Genomic DNA, 18,200 nt, shown 5'->3' on the forward strand with positions numbered 1-18,200 from the left:
TTGCGCAAGTCATGTTCATCACATGTTCCGAGTACAAACCGAATTGTGACTGAAGAAGAAAGAAGGTTCGGCAGCAACTGAAACAGATAGTCTATACTAAGTCACAGTCTCACAGTCATACAAATAACGTTTGCATACCCAGTCCAAGTAGCAACCAAGGATAGGCATACAGGGCATAGGTACTGCTCTTGCAATGTCCAGTTCATTTTTTCTCCAGCTATATGCATAGAGGGGTGCTGGTGCCTACACTTATGTATGGTAGCGAAAGTTGGGTATGGCAGAAGAGGCATCAGAGCCAAGTGAATGCAGTGGAAATGAGAGCGTTGAGAAGTGTGGGTGGTGTAAGATTACAAGATAGAATTAGGAACAGTGTGATAAGGGAAAAGTGTGGACTGAGCGAAGATGTAGTGACAAAAATTGAGAAAGGTATGTTGAGATGGTTTGGACACATGGAAAGAATGAGTGAAAGAAGGCTAACAAATAGAGTGTATAAGGCAGAGGTAGAAACGGGAGTTGGAAGGGGCAGACCTCGGCGGACTTTCTCTGATCAGATCGGGGAAATCCTGAAGAAAGGCCAGGTCAAGAGCACCCTAAACCGGCGAGCGTGTATGAGGAATGTTATGAAGGTGAAGGAAGCGAAAGAGGTATGTCAGGATCGTAGCCAGTGGAAATCCGTGGTCTCTGCCTACCCCTCCGAGAAATAGGCGTGATTATATGTATGTATGTATGTATGTATATGCACCGTGTGCAAGCCCCTCAATCAGATCCGAGATCAGAGAAATTTCCAAACATTTATTGCAACATTGAGCTAGTTCTGTCAAATTGTCAATGCAGTCAATAGTATTTTTGTTGTATTTTGTGCATAGATCTCTTGTATCTGGATGATGAAAGCAAAAAACGCAGCTGTGAACAATAGCTCGCGAGTGGCTGACCTGAGCGTGCACTAAAACCCTGTGACCATGACTACTTCGGAACTGGACAGTCGCAACATAGCAATTTCCATGTGAGTTATATTGACGTTTTTGGGGCTTATTTACTAATTTTAGAAGGATCACGTACTTGTAGATGTTTGCGTCGTCGTGTCTGGTCTATTTACATTGTGTTCCCCGTTATCAGTTGTCTCTGAATCGCCTAGGTCGGCGGTAATTAGGTATCAGACTTCTCGGCTGTACTAGACTTAACTAGACAATGGAGTTACGCGCTATCGAAAGGCCTACAGTCACGAATTTGTTCAAAAATAAATTCAGGATCGATAGTATGGTGTTCATAGATCCAATTATATTTTTTTGTGATAAGTGGAAAGTTGGGCCAAGGTGAGTGAAATAAACTTCCAATAAGATTTCTAAATAGATATTTTACTAGTTTTAAACATAATTTTCCTGACATTTTTTTTGTATATTGCAATTAAATTTTCCACACAAACTTTAATTAAAATAGCAATGAAAGGAAAAGTGATGTAACTATGTTCTCAAGAAACAAATAACCAAGATATGGTGTTAACAATCAAGATAAGAAGAAACTAGTAAGCCTTTAGTTTGCACAGTTTTATATTTTATGACCATTTATCAATTGTTAAATACTTGTACCACTACACCTTTACCTCCCTCCTGAGCCTAATTGTGGTAATTCAAAAGCAAATCATCATTCTCCTGGCGCATTCCCTATTTGGGGTCGGCCCTCCTGATTCTTGATCGCCACTTGTTGCGATCTTTAGTCATTGCTGGCGTTAGGCCTAGCTCCGTCATGTCCTTGGAGATGGTTCTAGTCCAGTTGGTTGGCGGGCAGCCTCTACCTCTCTTGCCCTCGTCTATAGCCATAACTCGTCTCGTCATGTGGTGTTCTCTGTGCATTACATGGCCATACCAGCGTAATCGGCCCTCCTGCATCTTATAATGTATCTTTGCAGCTTTAAAAGTGCCTCGGATATACTCATTCCGAATTTTGTCTGACCGAGTAACACCTCCAGACCAGCGCAGCATTTTCATTTCAGAGACATGTACTTTCTGTTCGTCACACTTTCTCATTCCCCAACATTCGGATCCGTAAAGTAAAGCTGGTCTCACTGCTCGTTTGTACACGGTAATTCAAAAACAAATGACTTTGAAAATTGAATTTTCAAAGAAAAAAATTAATTTGAGTATTTATTCAATTTTTATTTGACATGCTGCTAATTGGCTTAGCTGGGCAGTTTAGTACTAACAATCATTAGCGGTATTTTCCTCTTGTTTTCATGTACATTTTTATTTAGCGGAAACTACCTAGTCGGCTCATAAGTTCTGTCATATACATAGTATCAAATAAAATCAAAAGTTTAAGTTTATTCCGTATAATTTGTACAGCGTTTGAAAGCTTATAAACTAGAGAATCTAAATGTATAACATTTATTCAAAATGACCGCCATAATTATCTACACAGGCTTGAAGTCTTCGTGGCCAGTCGTCAATGGATTCACGCACCACTTTCATGTCGATATTGGCCACTGCCGTAGCAAGAGATTTTTTCAGCGAGTCTAGATTTGCATGAAGTTTTGAGCACACCTTTTCCTCTAAATACTGCCATATTTTATAGTCTAAAGGATTAAGATCTGGGCTAGAGGAGGGCCAATCTTCATGCCGTATAAAGTCGATTTTATTGGAGGCGAGCCAGGCTTGTGTAGACTTTGCCTTATGGGCTGGAGCAGAGTCCTGCTGGAAAACCCAATGCTGGTTTAGAAACATCGTATGGGATAGTGGTTTCACAATATTAGTCAACACCGTGTCTTGGTACACTTTGGCACTAGTTTTTACTCCTTTCTCACAAAAATGCATACTAGTGACGGCCGCATAAGAAACTCCCAGCCAAACCATCACAGATGAAGGGTGATGACCTCTTTGAATACGGGGAATGCTATTAGACGCTTCTTTACTATTGCGAGCGTACACTCTATCATTTTGTTTATTACAGTTTTCTTCTATGTCAAAAATTTTCTCGTCCGAAAACAGTATACAACGGCGCTTATTTTTAGCGTACTTCTTCAATAAAGCTTTAGATCTTTTAAGCCTTAAAGCTTTAAGCCGACCATTGAGAAGATGGCCAGTTTTTCGTTTATAAGCACGAAGTCTCAGGTCTTGATTAAGCACTCTTTTCACCGTGTTTTTGCTCAAACCCATCTGGAGGGCCATAACTTTTTGTTTCCTAGCGGGATTTCTGGCAATGCGTGCCCTAATTGCTTGTACAACCGCTGGAGTCCTAGCTGTACGCGGACAACCGCTTCTTTCCTTGTCATTTAAACTAGAGACCTCACTGTATCTTTCTATGGTACGATACACAAATCTTAGAGAATTTTAAATTTTCAAGTAGCTTAAAAATTTTAGTCGGCGAGTGACCACAACGATATAGTGCAATTATTGCGGTACGGCTATCTTTAAGCGTCCACTCCATGTTAAAGAAAACAGAAAATTGCAAAATTATACTACTCAAATATTTAATAAAGATTCGAAATTCAAATGCAGAACGGTTTTTGTTTTAGGAGTTCCAAATTTAAATTTTAAAGGCCAGTGACAGAACTTATGAGCCGACTAGGTATATACACGGTGGCTAAAAAATAAGTGCATTTCCGTTGCCAGGGAGGTTTTGAGATTATACTTAGCAACTTTTACTATGGGACCAACCCTGAAATCGCGAAAAAAAATTTGGCTGTTTAATACATTTTGGCTGGTCCATTTTCTATGGGAGGGTAAATTTTTTTTTTTGCGATTTAGTGGTTGGTCCCAAATTGAATGTGTCATCGTTTTTTTCTCACATTCTTATTGGCACGAATATTTCAGCACTATAGTCATTCATGAAATGTTTCATTAGGCTCCTTAAAAACTGAAATAAACATGTCTGTCACAACATCGAGTCATCAATTTAGCGGTGTTGTGTGTTCTAATTTTTCCTTATCATAGGTACTAGCTAGCCTATCAGTTAATGTAACTGCTAGATATGTGATGTTTTCAACCAAAAGGTACCACATTGTCGGTTGTTGATAAGGTTGATTTCTAATTGAAGCTATATGGAAATAGTGCCTTACTGACAAGCAACAATAAGTACCCTTTTGCTTGAAAACGACATTGAAATAAACATTTGTATTTGTATTTAAAACGACACATTTGTTGCTCAGTGGTAAACAATTACGTTTTTAAGGTATTGTTTACCTATTTTATAATTTTTAGTGTTCCGGTACAAAAACTTTGTTCACGGAACACTTATTGCTTTTATTTTCATGCTAAAATTAATAACTCTTTATCAGATAAGCGATAATTGCGTGATTGTTTGTTCCGGTGATTGCAAGGGTGTGTTATCTATACTGCAGTAGTGTGAAGCTGCGAAACATATCAAACATAACCTTGTGTTAAAGTTTTATCACAATTATCACAATCTCTATATAGGCCAGGAAATAAATGCCCAAAAAAAGCTATAGAGGGAAATGCAAGGAACACAATTTTTAATTTCGTAGCTTTGTTTGGACTACTTAGGAGATGAACATATCAAAAGTCCCCGGCCATAACCCTGGTGCTGGGGGAGAGGGGGGTTTGAAGGTTCCATTTTTCGGTTTTTCGATTATTTCTCGGAAACTATGCGTCTGAGCGACTTGGCTAGTTATACAAAATGAAAAAAGATTTAATTTGTTACAAGTTTTATTCAGTCAAGTTTTTAGATATCTTGTATAGTTTTTGAGATATCCGCTCTTCAAGGTTTATTTAGGGCTCTCATTTTTATCTTGATTATCTACATCGGTGAAGCTGCTAGGCCGAGTTTGGGATCGTTTTCGTGTAAATCGGGGGTGCTGAATTCATTTATGGTATCAACATTGACACCATTCCTAAGTAAAAACAAAATTTAAAAAAATGATTTTTTATAAAACTCCTCTTTACGCTTAAACCGCCGAACCGATTTCGTTGAAATTTGGTACAGAGATGGTTTGAGTCCCGGGACAGTACATAGGATAATTTTTATAACCAAAATCATCTTTTAAGGGTGTGAAAAGTGGGGTGGAAATTTGTATGGGGAATCAATAACCGCTGAACCTATTTAAATAATATTTGGGATGGTCTACATGTTTGATTTAGTTGATAATGATACCAAACATGACTTCAAACCTAAATTTAAACAGTATTAACCTCAGGAATTCAACTTCGGCGAAGAAGCTGAATTCCCCTCACACCAAATTTCACACCTTCAAAGTATGATTTTTTGAGATAAAAACTATATTATATCCTGTCTCGGGACTTTAAACACCTATTTACCAAATTTCAACTAAATCGGTTAGCGGTTTAAGCGTGAAGAGAAGTTTAAAAAAAGTTATTTGTTTAAAGTTTATATGTTTTTACTTCGGAAAGGTGTATTGTTGATACCATAAATTAATTTAGCACCCCCGATTTATACGAAAACGTTACCAAACCCGGCCTAGCAGCTTTACTGATGTAGATAATCAAGATAAAAATGAGAGCCCTAAATAAACCTTCAAGAGCGGATATCTCAAAAACTATACAAGGTATCGAAAAACTTGACTGAATAAAACTTGTAACAAATTAAATCTCTTTTCATTTTGTATAAGTGGCCAAGTCGCTCAGACGCATAGTTTCCGAGATATAATCGAAAAACCGAAAAATGGAACCTTCAAACCCCCCTCTCCCCCCCAGCACCAGGGTTACGGCCGGGGACTTTTGATATGTTCATCTCCTAACTAGTCCAAACAAAGCTACGAAATTAAAAATTGTGTTCCTTGCATTTCCTTCTATACCTTCGTATTGCTTGGCCTAATATCTATATTAAATCATGGTAGAACGAACTTTACAAGTATTTGCCATGCATGACAATTTAACAGTACATCTCGCTTGTACTGATGTATTGGTGCTATCGAGAGGGAATGCGACGGAGTTCATGCATCAGTGTCTTCATTCATAATTTAAGAGCATGGCTCTTGTCGGTGGAGTATGCGCCAGTTTTCTCGGTCCTCGGCCAGGTTCTTTAGGTCCCTGTCAGTGTCTAGCGTACCTAAATTAAAATGTATTTTTGTTAATGTTTTTAATCTGTAAATAATTTTATCTTCGTTTTTGCTATTCTTCTTTTTATTTTAAATTTTTTAAGCATCTTATTTCTTTTATCGTATTGTCCTGTGTATGTGTGCTGTATGGAATAAATGTATTTATTCTTCTTCTTCTTAAATGCCAACTCATGATAGCTATTGATGTCTAAGATAATATGCATTCCCCTATTGGGAAATTGTAGGTTAGTGTAACTTTCCAAGGTGCTCATAAATATCTGAACATGCCTCTACTGTCCAGGTGTCAAGGCATATTCTAGATCCTGTATTAGTACATTACGATACAAGTGGGAAAAGTAGGAAATTCGCGAATTACCCTTTCGCACTGTACAACGTTTTACTGTACATATTCATCTTCCTCGCGTTGTCCCGGCATTTTCCACTTGGCAAGTAATCCCAAGAATTGGCGTAGGCACTAGTTATTACGAAAGCGACTGCCATCTGGCCTTCCAACCCAGAGGGGAAAAAACTAGGCCTTAGGGATTAGTCCGGATTCCTCACGATGTTTTCCTTCACCGAAAAGCGACTGATAAATATCAAATGATATTTCGTACATAAGTTCCGAAAAACTCATTGGTACGAGCCGTGGTTTGAACCCGCGACCTCCGGATTGCAAGTCGCACGCTCTTACCGCTAGGCCACCAGCGCTCTGTTTTACTGTACATATTATGGCCCTTTAAATTTTCGACATACGCACGTATAGTGCTGGTTACCGCACTAGGGCGATAAATTGGCACCATATGTACTGTAAAAATATTTTTGAGAGCCTCGGCTGCATCGATATATCTAATGGCGACTGTACACTAAGCTGCAGATATAACTGACCCCACTTGCAAACATATTTCTCTGAAACGGGAGATCAGTTATCTCTGCAGCTTAATACTATGTACATAATCGAAAACTTATTGGTTCACGTTGTGTTGCAGGAGAAAGTCTGTGGAAAACCTGGTGATATCGTCACAAGACGCCATCGGCCAGAGCATCAGCCAGGCTCTGACCTTCTCCGGGGTCATCACACAGCACACCAACCAGATCCTGCAGGAAACCAAGTAAGTACAGCCACAGAGTATATGATACATCTGTGGACCTGGTGATATCGTCACAAGACGCCATCAGAGCATCAGCCAGGATCTGACCTCCGGCGTCATCACACAGCATGGTACGGAACCCTTCGTGCGCGAGTCCGACTCGCACTTGGCCGGTTTTTTTATTATGTCTAATTATAAAAAGTCTAGTTAATTCCCCCAATCAATAAATGGCAATTATCGATAATGCCTCTATAAAAATAATTATCGAATGAACTTTATCAGTTGATAACACAAACGCGCGGTCCGTAAATCTGTCTCGACCAATAACAGGTGATGTTCTATCCCTTTCATACCCTAGTCTCCTGTGAGGGACGTATAATTAAGGCGACTGATAATGTCAACGTCCTTGACCATACAGTGAACGCCTCACTCGCGCACCCGAAATATGGACATTAAAATAGTTTTTGCTATAATGTTGTTTTCACTGAATTCTCAAAAATATTATAAACTGAAATAGATAACATACAATAAAGAAAAAGTGACCAAGTCCACCGGTGGCCGAGGCGGGAATCGAACCCGCGTCTTCAGCTTACGTCGTCGTTCTGTCAAACACGGTGCATACTTAGCTTAGACGGGCTCCAATACCTTTGTAGGAACAAATAAACGTTCCAAAAATGATGATATGACGCCGTATAGATAATAACACGATAATAATCCTTAAAAAGTGCGAGATTAAGAATTAATTAAGGTAAATTGGTTTATTTGCATTATTCGCAATCTATATATTTATCTATTGAACTTAACTTTACGTGCATAGCGTCTCACCCACACATTGTAAAGGCTTGTACAGTCGCCATTTTATCAATCGGCGCGACCTAGCTGCTCAAAAATATCTGAACACGCACTCTAAGCGCCTTGACAATAGAATTCGTAAACAGTAAACACACAGACAATAGACATACATTAAAAGAACATAGTGAAAATAAAGTGTCACGAAATGGCCCCATCTCAGCATGCTGCTGGCGACTTCCAGCGCTGATCTTCCGATGGGGTGTGTTCATATATTTCTGAGCACTTTGGCCGCTCCGATATATACAAGGACGACTATACTAACTAGTCGCCTTAATGGATAAGATTAGCCAGTAAACGTCAGTGTATATTCGGCTTCAAGCGTGAGTGCATCGAAATGATGCTTGAAGAGTATCGCGTGCGCTTCACTCAGTGGGATTCAGGGATCAGTATTATAAGGTACCGTTTTAGACCGTAATGTTATCGGAATAAATTCTTATTTTGTATAAGGCGTGAGTGCATCGAAATGATGCTCGAACAGTATCGCGTGCGGTTCACTCAGTGGGATTACCTACCGTTTTAGACCTTAATGTGATTGGGACAAGGTCTCTTTTTGGAAAAAGATGGGTGATACGCGTGTGATTGTTCAAAATTGACATTTGTTATGTGCAGGGACCGGCCCGCTATCCCTTATCGGGGTTTTATAAGTGTATTGCATAAGGCTTAACTCACCATACCCTTTGCCAGACGAAACCCTTTGTTTTGGTTTTAAAAACCCTTATATAAAGCTACCACATTTGAGTAATCGGTAGCCCAAATACCCTTACAAAACCCTTATCATCCGCTCACCAACACCTTGCATATTGCTTATAAGGGTTAGCCTTATAAAGGGCTTCCCTTTTAGCATATAAGCGTGTAAATTTAAGTCATCTACCTTGTTCATAAAGCACACATTACTTCGAATCCGAGCGATCGTCGGCGGCGACGGCGGCGTTCTTTGACTAGGCACGTATTTTCTTTCCTTTTCATACACTACCGTAGATATATACTAATCCTGTCTCTTTCACGCAAAGGGAAACCTTTATAAAAAGCGCTTAAAGATAAGGGTAACCCTTATTAAGAGCTAGCCTTATTTTTGGTTAGCTTTTCGGTAAGGGTTAGTCAAAGGTAAGGGTATGAATGGGCTTGCAGTTCGAAAGGGAAAGTCTTTCAATGTGTTAGCCGTGTTTAAGTGTCGCCCATTGAAAGGGTTTTATCGCGGAAAGGGTTGTCCGGTCCCTGGTTATGTGTCAAAGGGCCGCCATTTGTACATATTTGTATTCGTTTTAGACCTTAATGTAATTGGATTAAGGTCGTTTTTGGAAAAAGACGGGTGATATGCGTGTGATTGTTATGTGTCACAATGTTTGAAGAGTAACGCGTGCGGTTCAACAATGACATCCATTCGATGGACTCGAAATGATGCTTTAAGAGTATCGAGTGCCATATAGGGATTTGATTTAACCGAAATGCCAGTACTAAAAATAAAAATAATCTACACAGCCTCAAGAGGTTACAGTTATATAATACATAGGTATATAGAATATAGTAATATATCGTAATGATGTGTAGCGAGTGTTACATTGTCTGACGTACTCGTAGAGGCGTGACGTACAACAATAACACAGATATTTCATTGTGCCGGGCCGAGCTCGATGCTTATTAATTATAATTATATGCGGAAACTCAAGTTACACGGCAAATCTTAAGGTCTTGGTCTTAAGTATCTACACGGTCAAAACGCCACAAATATGTGTACACGGCCTTATTGCCTAGACAATAAATTTGGGTACCTGTACTTATAGATATGGCACAGAATAACTAATTGTACGATATGGTTGACCTTTTTGTGGTCGATATTTTAGACCTTGACTGTAGTTAGATTGTACACGGTACGAGGTTTTCACTTCGATCGTACGATTATCGTAATACGATACGATAAATAAATAAAAATTTAAAAGTTTATCAGGTTAAACATTATACAGTTTGAAAACAATTGTATTTGGGTCTTCCTTGTAAGTAAATATATACCTGTATCAGGAGAACCCGCTTTTTCTTAATGTAGGTAGGTAATCTACATATAATTCATTCAACCTAAGCTAATAAATAAGTTATTTGTCAAAAAATTGTTTTTTGATACAAGCTTTTATTGCTAACGGTACTTTTCTTTCCACAGACAACTAAATACTCATCGAGACAATTCTAACAACCCCAAACACAATTAGGTTGCGTTGTTTTATCACAGAGTTCCTATGGCTACCTTCTGTCTTCATCATCAGATCAGCTCGATGGTATCATAATATTGCATTGTCACCCAGCAAATCTTCAGCTTCATCGGAAACCGGGATGTAGGTCGAATTTAACTTGCAATATTTGATTACAATACAGACAGACACCCAGACAACGGGACAGGTGAAACTAACTATAAGCTTTTAATAGGGAATATTACGCGTTACGCGAAACTCTGCGTAGGGGGCGTCACTACCACAATCTGAGGGTCTATCGCGACACAAGAAAATCGAAATTTCGTTATCTAACATCTCTGTTACTCTTGCATATTCGAGCGGTAAAGAGGCAGATAGCGAAATTTCGGATTCGCGTTTCCCGGTAGGTCCTCTGTAAAACAAACCGCCTTGATGCATCAATGTTACATTTTATTATCTCTGAAAACTTGTCAAAAACCTGTTAAAGGTACAGTATGTATAAGTTACTCTCAGGGACCGGACAACCCTTTCCGCGATAAAACCCTTTCAATGGGCGACACTTAAACACGGCTAACACATTGAAAAACTTTCCCTTTTGAACTGCAAGCCCATTCATACCCTTACCTTTGACTAACCCTTACCGAAAAGCTAACCAAAAATAAGGCTAGCTCTTAATAAGGGTTACCCTTATCTTTAAGCGCTTTTTATAAAGGTTTCCCTTTGCGTGAAAGAGACATGATTAGTATATATCTACGGTAGTGTATGAAAAGGAAAGAAAATACGTGCCTAGTCAAAGAACGCCGCCGTCGCCGCCGACGATCGCTCGGATTCGAAGTAATGTGTGTTTTATGAACAAGGTAGACGACTTAAATTAGCACGCTTATATGCTAAAAGGGAAGCCCTTTATAAGGCTAACCCTTATAAGCAATATGCAAGGTGTTGGTGAGCGGATGATAAGGGTTTTGTAAGGGTATTTGGGCTACCGATTACTCAAATGTGATAGCTTTATATAAGGGTTTTTAAAACCAAAACAAAGGGTTTCGTCTGGCAAAGGGTATGGTGAGTTAAGCCTTATGCAATACCCTTATAAAACCCCGATAAGGGATAGTGGGCCGGTCCCTGGTTACTCTATGGTTTACTGAAAAGGCTAGTGCTGCACTCTGGTGGCAGAACATTGCAGTAATATCCCCTATTATATAGACACGTAAGATTCATTTCTCTTAGGAATATTATCGCCTCGCCTTTGACATTTTAATGTAAATAATATCATCATTACGCTACGGCTCAGAGTTTCGTATGATATAACTGTTGACGAGTTTTTAATTTTCGTATGAACGTAATCTGTTTTGTATTTACTATGCAAATTTAGACGTTCGTAGTTTTATGCTTAGGTATATGTAACATTTAAAAAAATTGGAAGACTGCAAAGATTTCATGAAACACTGCAATTTAGGTGCTACCGCTGAGATGATCGACTTTCTAAATCGGGCGATAAAGCGTTGCAAAACATAACGTTACGACATCGGTGCTGCGCCGGCGCCTTCGGTATGGACATTGCCTTGGTAAAACAAAGTGTAATTTGGGTGTTTTTTAAAGAGTACAGCCAATAGGAAATATTACTGCGATGTTTTGCCGCCAGAGTGCGGCACTAGCACCTATCGTAAACCATAGAGTAACTTATACATACTGTGCCTAAACTGTTTTTTGACAAGTTTTCACAGATAATAAAATATGACATTTATACATCAAGGCGGTTTGTTTACAAACAGCCTACCGGGAAACGCAAAAATCGAATCTGTCTCTTTATCGCTCGAATATGCAAGAGTGATAGAGGGGTTAGATAACGAATATTCAATTTTCTTGTTTAGCGGTAGACCCTCAGATTGTGATGGATTGTGGTAGTGGCGCCATCTACGCAGAGTTTCGCGTAATATTCCCTATTGTAATACCTATAGTAGGTATCTAAACGGCGACGCGCGCTAAATTATCGGCTTCAGTAAGGGCCACTTGCGCGTTTGGGGTTAGCCAACTGACTCGGAGTTAACCGTTTATACCGTACAGTTTAACCCTGTATAAACGGTTTAAGAAACGCTAACCCTGAGACGCGCAAGTGGCCCATAGTAAGTTATTTTTTCGCCTCCTATGCCAAACATTGTCGTCTGCTTTAAAAAACAGTGGTTCTCTCCCAAACAGTTGACTTTATTTATTCCTAATAATGGGAGTAAAATGACCATTCGTTTGACACGCTTAATCCATTTATTAAGTTTAATAACGTATTTATTAACTTGAACCGGGCGAAAATTGTACGCGCTCACAGGCTTCGGTCCGGTCACATTCCATTGAATATGTTTGCTCATCTGATGAGGAAAGCAGAGTCGCCCAACTGCGATATTTGCGACTCTGTCGAGGATGTACAGCACTTCCTAATGGAATGTGTTCGGACTCGAGACAAGAGGGCGCAACTATTTGAAGCTAGGGGTTATGCAGTAACTGACATTGGGGTTTTTCACACGATATTGGCGGAACCCCTGTCTAAAACTGCGAAATTCGTGTACAGTTTTTTTGATGTATACTAACACTTATTGAAACTGTAATGTAGAGGCCCAACGGAGCCGACATGTCTCAGTGATAAAGGCTCCTTTTAAATATGTATATTAAAAAAAAAAAAAAAAAACGTATTGTCCATAATCCTAGCCCTGTTAATAGCGCATTGTATAGTAAATGTAAACATAGCGATGCACTTAACCATAGAGTAACTTATACTAGAGCGGTACTGTCATAGTAAGTTTTGTAACCCCAGTAAATTCACTGCCATCTGTCGACACACTTTAAAACTAAAAATGAAGATTTATAAAAATACGATAAAATGTATTTAAATATGGATAAATGATTTTTTTATTTGCATTAATTATTTTTATGATTTTTACCCATGTTCTTTCACTGATATGCGTTAAACTTAAAAACTTAAATAACAAACGAAACCGTCAACGCCCTCTATACGAGAGTAGGCCAAAACTAGTGGCGCCATCTGATCGAGAATCAAATTTTCGTGATTTTTTGAGGCACGTTTTTTCCTTAGACTGTATCCATCTATTACGGAGTTATATCTATCTTTGACTTAACTCTTTAATGCATGATTTTTTTATTTTTGGCTGGAAAAAATGTTTTTATTTAGTTATTAAGCTTTTTTCTGTTGAATCTGTGAGCTGTCCAATGCTTTGTATACATTTGGCAACAATATGCATTTAAGGGTTAATGTTATCGGTCGATATACCGATTATGTATCTTATCGGCTTTACCTAATTCATTATGTTCGTCGTATGTTGTATAAAATATATAATAATCAATGAGGATATAATAAGATAGAGCGGTACTGTCATAGTAAATTTTGTAACCACTGTAAATTCACTGCCATCTATCGACATACTTTAAAACTAAAAATGAAGATTTATAAAAATACGATAAAATGTATTTAAATATGGATAAATGATTTTTTTATTTGCATTAATTATTTTTATGATTTTTACCCATGTTCTTTCACTGATATGCGTTAAACTTAAAAACTTAAATAACAAACGAAACCGTCAACGCCCTCTATACGAGAGTAGGCCAAAACTAGTGGCGCCATCTGATCGAGAATCAAATTTTCGTGATTTTTTGAGGCACGTTTTTTCCTTAGGCTGTATCCATCTATTACGGAGTTATATCTATCTTTGACTTAACTCTTTAATGCATGATTTTTTTATTTTTGGCTGGAAAAAATGTTTTTATTTAGTTATTAAGCTTTTTTCTGTTGAATCTGTGAGCTGTCCAATGCTTTGTATACATTTGGCAACAATATGCATTTAAGGGTTAATGTTATCGGTCGATATACCGATTATGTATCTTATCGGCTTTACCTAATTCATTATGTTCGTCGTATGTTGTATAAAATATATAATAATCAATGAGGATATAATAAGATAGAGCGGTACTGTCATAGTAAATTTTGTAACCACTGTAAATTCACTGCCATCTATCGACATACTTTAAAACTAAAAATGAAGATTTAAAAAAATACGTTAAAATGTATTTAAATATGGATAAATTATTTTTTTATTTGCATTAATTATTTTTATATGATTTTGACCCATGTTCTTTCACTGGTATGCGTTAAAATTATAAATAACAAACGAAACAGTCAACGCCCTCTATACGAGTGTAGGCCAAAACTAGTGGCGCCATCTGATCGAGAGTCAAATTTTCGTGATTTTCGAGGCACGTTTTTTCCTTAGACTGTATCCATCTATTACGGAGTTATATCTATCTTTGATAATAATATACGATTAATGATTTGGCACATTTTTATTACCTATGAACCTATTTTGATTATCTTTTTTATTTATGACATTAACAAGATTCTGACTTTTGACAAATGTCATCATTGCCGCATATTTTCGAACAAATTGTCAAAAGCACTGCAAATGATTAATACAGTATGTTTCTTTTTGTTGTCGATTATTGGAAATAACTTTTGTTTGAATAAATATTTTTTTATCTTTTGTTGTTATTAAAAAAATACTAACGTTAGAGCATTCCCGAGAAGTAACCCTACGTGGGTTTTCAGGGTTTGTCCAATGGCTAAGGTCACCCTCAATCATCTTCCTCGCGTTGTCCCGGCATTTTTGCCACGGCTAATGGGAGCCTGGGGTCCGCTTGGCAACTAACCCCAAAAATTGGCGTAGGCACTAGTTTTTACGAAAGCGACTGCCATCTGATCTTCCAACCCAGAGGGGAAACTAGGGAATGGCTAAGGTCACCCTGTGTAATATAATAATAGCATGTCGGATTATTGAAATGATATATTATAATTCAATTATTTTATTTATTATTTTCAGAAACCTGTCACGTTCGCCATCGCCATCTTTACGCAACACTGACAACGCTGAACAGCTAATAGAAAATGACAAGGTAAAATCACATCTTGCCCATATTTATAAGGGTACCTATAGTTGGTCAAACCAAATTGTCAGTAAATACGAACAAAAAAATCTATACTCATCCTTTTCTTTTGGGTGCTAGTACTAGTGTAAGACAAAGATAGTGTGATTCTGTCTGTCTATGTTTGATGAGACAGTCCTTTGACAAACTATAATAGCGTACACGTACCAGATACAAGGGATACTAGTAGCCTTACCACGACTGCCTTAGAAGCTGTCAATATGCACTAGTCACACTATTATGTGAGTACGAGCGAGATGCATAGAAAGTAAGTTACGCACACGCTAGCGTATGTGTCAGTGTCAAACGGTTGTCCCTATCTAGTTTTGCAGAAAATTGTTTCATAGATTGTAATGTTTCGCAGAATTATCATTTTATAGAAAACATATTTTTTCACGAAGGGTCTCAGTTCCAACCTAACCTAACCTACTTTTCTGTTAGACCTAATGGGTTCTACACAATAACTTTTTAGCTGTAAGTACTTAAAAAGTTAACGGTTTTTGAAAAAAAAAATAGTTTCTATGAAATGAAAATTCTGCGAAACATTACATTCTATGAAACAATTATCTGTGAAAGAAACGGACACCGTGCCAAACTGATGGTAGCCGTAGAAACTATACTAATATTATATTAATACTACATTAGTATAACACCAGAGCAGAGGCGGTGTGTCAGAAAAAATTCGTAGGCAGCAAGCCAGTGCCACTTTGGTTCTGCTTCACGTCTGAAAATTAGCAAGCCAGTAGAAATTAAGTTTTATGACTGACACAAAAGTAATGCGGTTTTCTTAAACCACTAAAGAAACAAAAAGGAAGACAAGTAGGAAGGTTATGTCTCACTAAGGCCCTCCGCACACGGCGTAACGTAAGAAAAGCGTAAGCGTATCGTAATATATGCGCGTAGGACGAGAGCGGTACGAGCACGTACATGGTCGAATACCTGGTCAGCACTGGTCGAACCTGCATCGCTCCTAAACTGTATATGAAATGTAGTTTTTAGTGTTAAGCTAAGCTAAGGTAACTAACATAGTTTTAAGTACTTGCAGGGACAAATGTGTAGGTACTTGCGAACTAACCTTGTATGGATTTTATAGTGGTCCGAAATAAATGTTTCTTTTTTTGGGGTTCCGTACCCAAAGGGTAAAAACGGGACCCTATTACTAAGACTCCGCTGTCTGTCCGTCTGTCACCAGGCTGTATCTCATGAACCGTGATAGCTAGACAGTTGAAATTTCCACAGATGATGTATTTCTGTTGCCGGTATAACAACAAATACTAATACCAGAATAAAATAAATATTTAAATGGGGCTCCCATACAACAAACGTGTTTTTTGTGCCGATTATTGCGTAATGGTACGGAACCCTTCGTGCGCGAGTCCGACTCGCACTTGGCCGGTTTTCTTTTAAAATAAAACCATACACGAAGCGTAATCTCATACGATTCGCTGCAACAACGCTTCGTGTGCGGACCTGTTTGACCATATCGCCGCTATACTTACTCAATCTCGTATCTGCAACACTCATTTGATGACAAAAACACCCGTATTCCGAATGAAAGAAAAGCGACATTTCCATCAAACGATTGTTGCAGATATGAAGTTGAGTAAGTATAGCGACGATATACGTACTCGTAGCGCTTACGCTTCTCTTACGTTACGACGCCGTGTCTTGAGGGCTTAATTTCTCATAATCGTTATGCGTGCTCATGTTGGTGAATAAAATTGTTGCGTGTAAATATAATGAGCGCTCTTCTATTAGCAATTCAGAGGCCGAGGCCAACAGTTACTGTCCGTGAAATCTGTTATTAGTGTTATTACTGTAGTATGATTTAATTTAACTTGCAAAAAATATTAATTATGTAATTTGTATAATTCTAATTTGATACAGGATTTTATCCAATAGGATAGTTGATAAATTTTGTTGATCAGGTTTGTTTTGAGGATCAAATGTCTGTATGGGACCCATTGTCTTAAAGCAATACAAAAGTCACAAATGATGGCCAATGTCTGGCCCCCACACTTTACTGACGAAACGCTCCTAACAAAATGGCAATACATCGTGATGTCACGATGTAAATATTACCTAGAATGAATAAATTAATATGAAGCCGTTTCGATGTATGGAAAACAAGGAACTCGCGATTTTGTAGGTGAAATATTGCGTTTATGTATATTGTTGCTTTAGTATATTATTTTTAGTAAAATATAAGTAATCAAATGGTACCATTTTTTTGGATGTTTAAAAAAACTTTAATTTTGAAACTTATTTATTAGCCCCATATTTTTTTCTCAATTTATTGTGATGAATTGCTCTTTTTTTATCTATTTTAACTAGATTTAGTTATAAAATTCAACATGTGTCAACCACCCTATGCCTTTGTAATGCCGGTTGTACAGTCGCCATCAGATATATCGGAGCGGCCAAGGTGTTCACAATATCTGAGCACGCACTCTAACGCCCAGACAATAGAGGCCTGTTCAGATATTTGTGAGCGCCTTAGCCGCTCCGATATATCTGATGGCGACTGTATACCCAACCAGTGTTTTTGCCAAGACTTGGCGAGAGGCTTTCGACGAGTGTGTACAGACGATATTTAAGTTATTGTATTGTACTTTTTTTTCAAGTCATCTCTACTACTCATTAAGACGATTCTAAAAAACACAAACTCAACGGTTGCGTTATTTTATCACTAGCTTTTGCCCGCGACTTCGTCTGCGTGGAATCAGTAACAGTAACAGCAGCTAGAGTAAGTGTAGCGCCTGGCAAAAGTGTAATAGCAATCATTCAATTTGAGCACACAAATTGCTTACACAAATTATCAGGCAATTCATTAATTATCTCAATTCCACCCCGCTTTTAACCCTCTTAATGGATGATTTTCGGGATAAAAACTGTCCTATATCCATCTCCGGGACTCAAACTATCTCTATGCCAAATTTCAATTAAATCGGTTCAGCGGTTTAAGCGTGAAGAGGTAACACAAGTATGGATTGACTCTACTTTGTACCGCCGAAATATAGCAAATAGATTGAAAATAATAATGGCCTCTTCACCTTCACGACTTCGTCACTTTTTCTTTAATGTATGACATCT

General features: G+C 38.1%; 2 protein-coding genes across 3 annotated transcripts in view; one reads left to right on the forward strand and one right to left on the reverse strand.

Moving 5' to 3' along the window:
• LOC134744847 (regucalcin-like) overlaps positions 1-18,200 on the reverse strand; it is a 290,519-nt gene that overhangs the window by 107,232 nt on the left and 165,087 nt on the right. The gene's annotated exons all lie outside the window — the stretch shown is intronic.
• Positions 793-18,200, forward strand: part of LOC134744841 (protein Aster-B-like) — a 48,649-nt gene continuing 31,241 nt past the window's right edge. For both annotated transcript variants that reach the window (XM_063678762.1, XM_063678763.1), the window contains exons 1-3: positions 793-1,003; positions 6,994-7,116; positions 15,005-15,077. In XM_063678762.1, the coding sequence (XP_063534832.1) occupies positions 960-1,003; positions 6,994-7,116; positions 15,005-15,077 (240 nt within the window). In that variant the 5' untranslated portion in view covers positions 793-959. The remainder of the gene's footprint in view (positions 1,004-6,993; positions 7,117-15,004; positions 15,078-18,200) is intronic.

Source organism: Cydia strobilella, chromosome 10, assembly GCF_947568885.1.
Source record: "Cydia strobilella chromosome 10, ilCydStro3.1, whole genome shotgun sequence".
Taxonomy (NCBI): domain Eukaryota; kingdom Metazoa; phylum Arthropoda; class Insecta; order Lepidoptera; family Tortricidae; genus Cydia; species Cydia strobilella.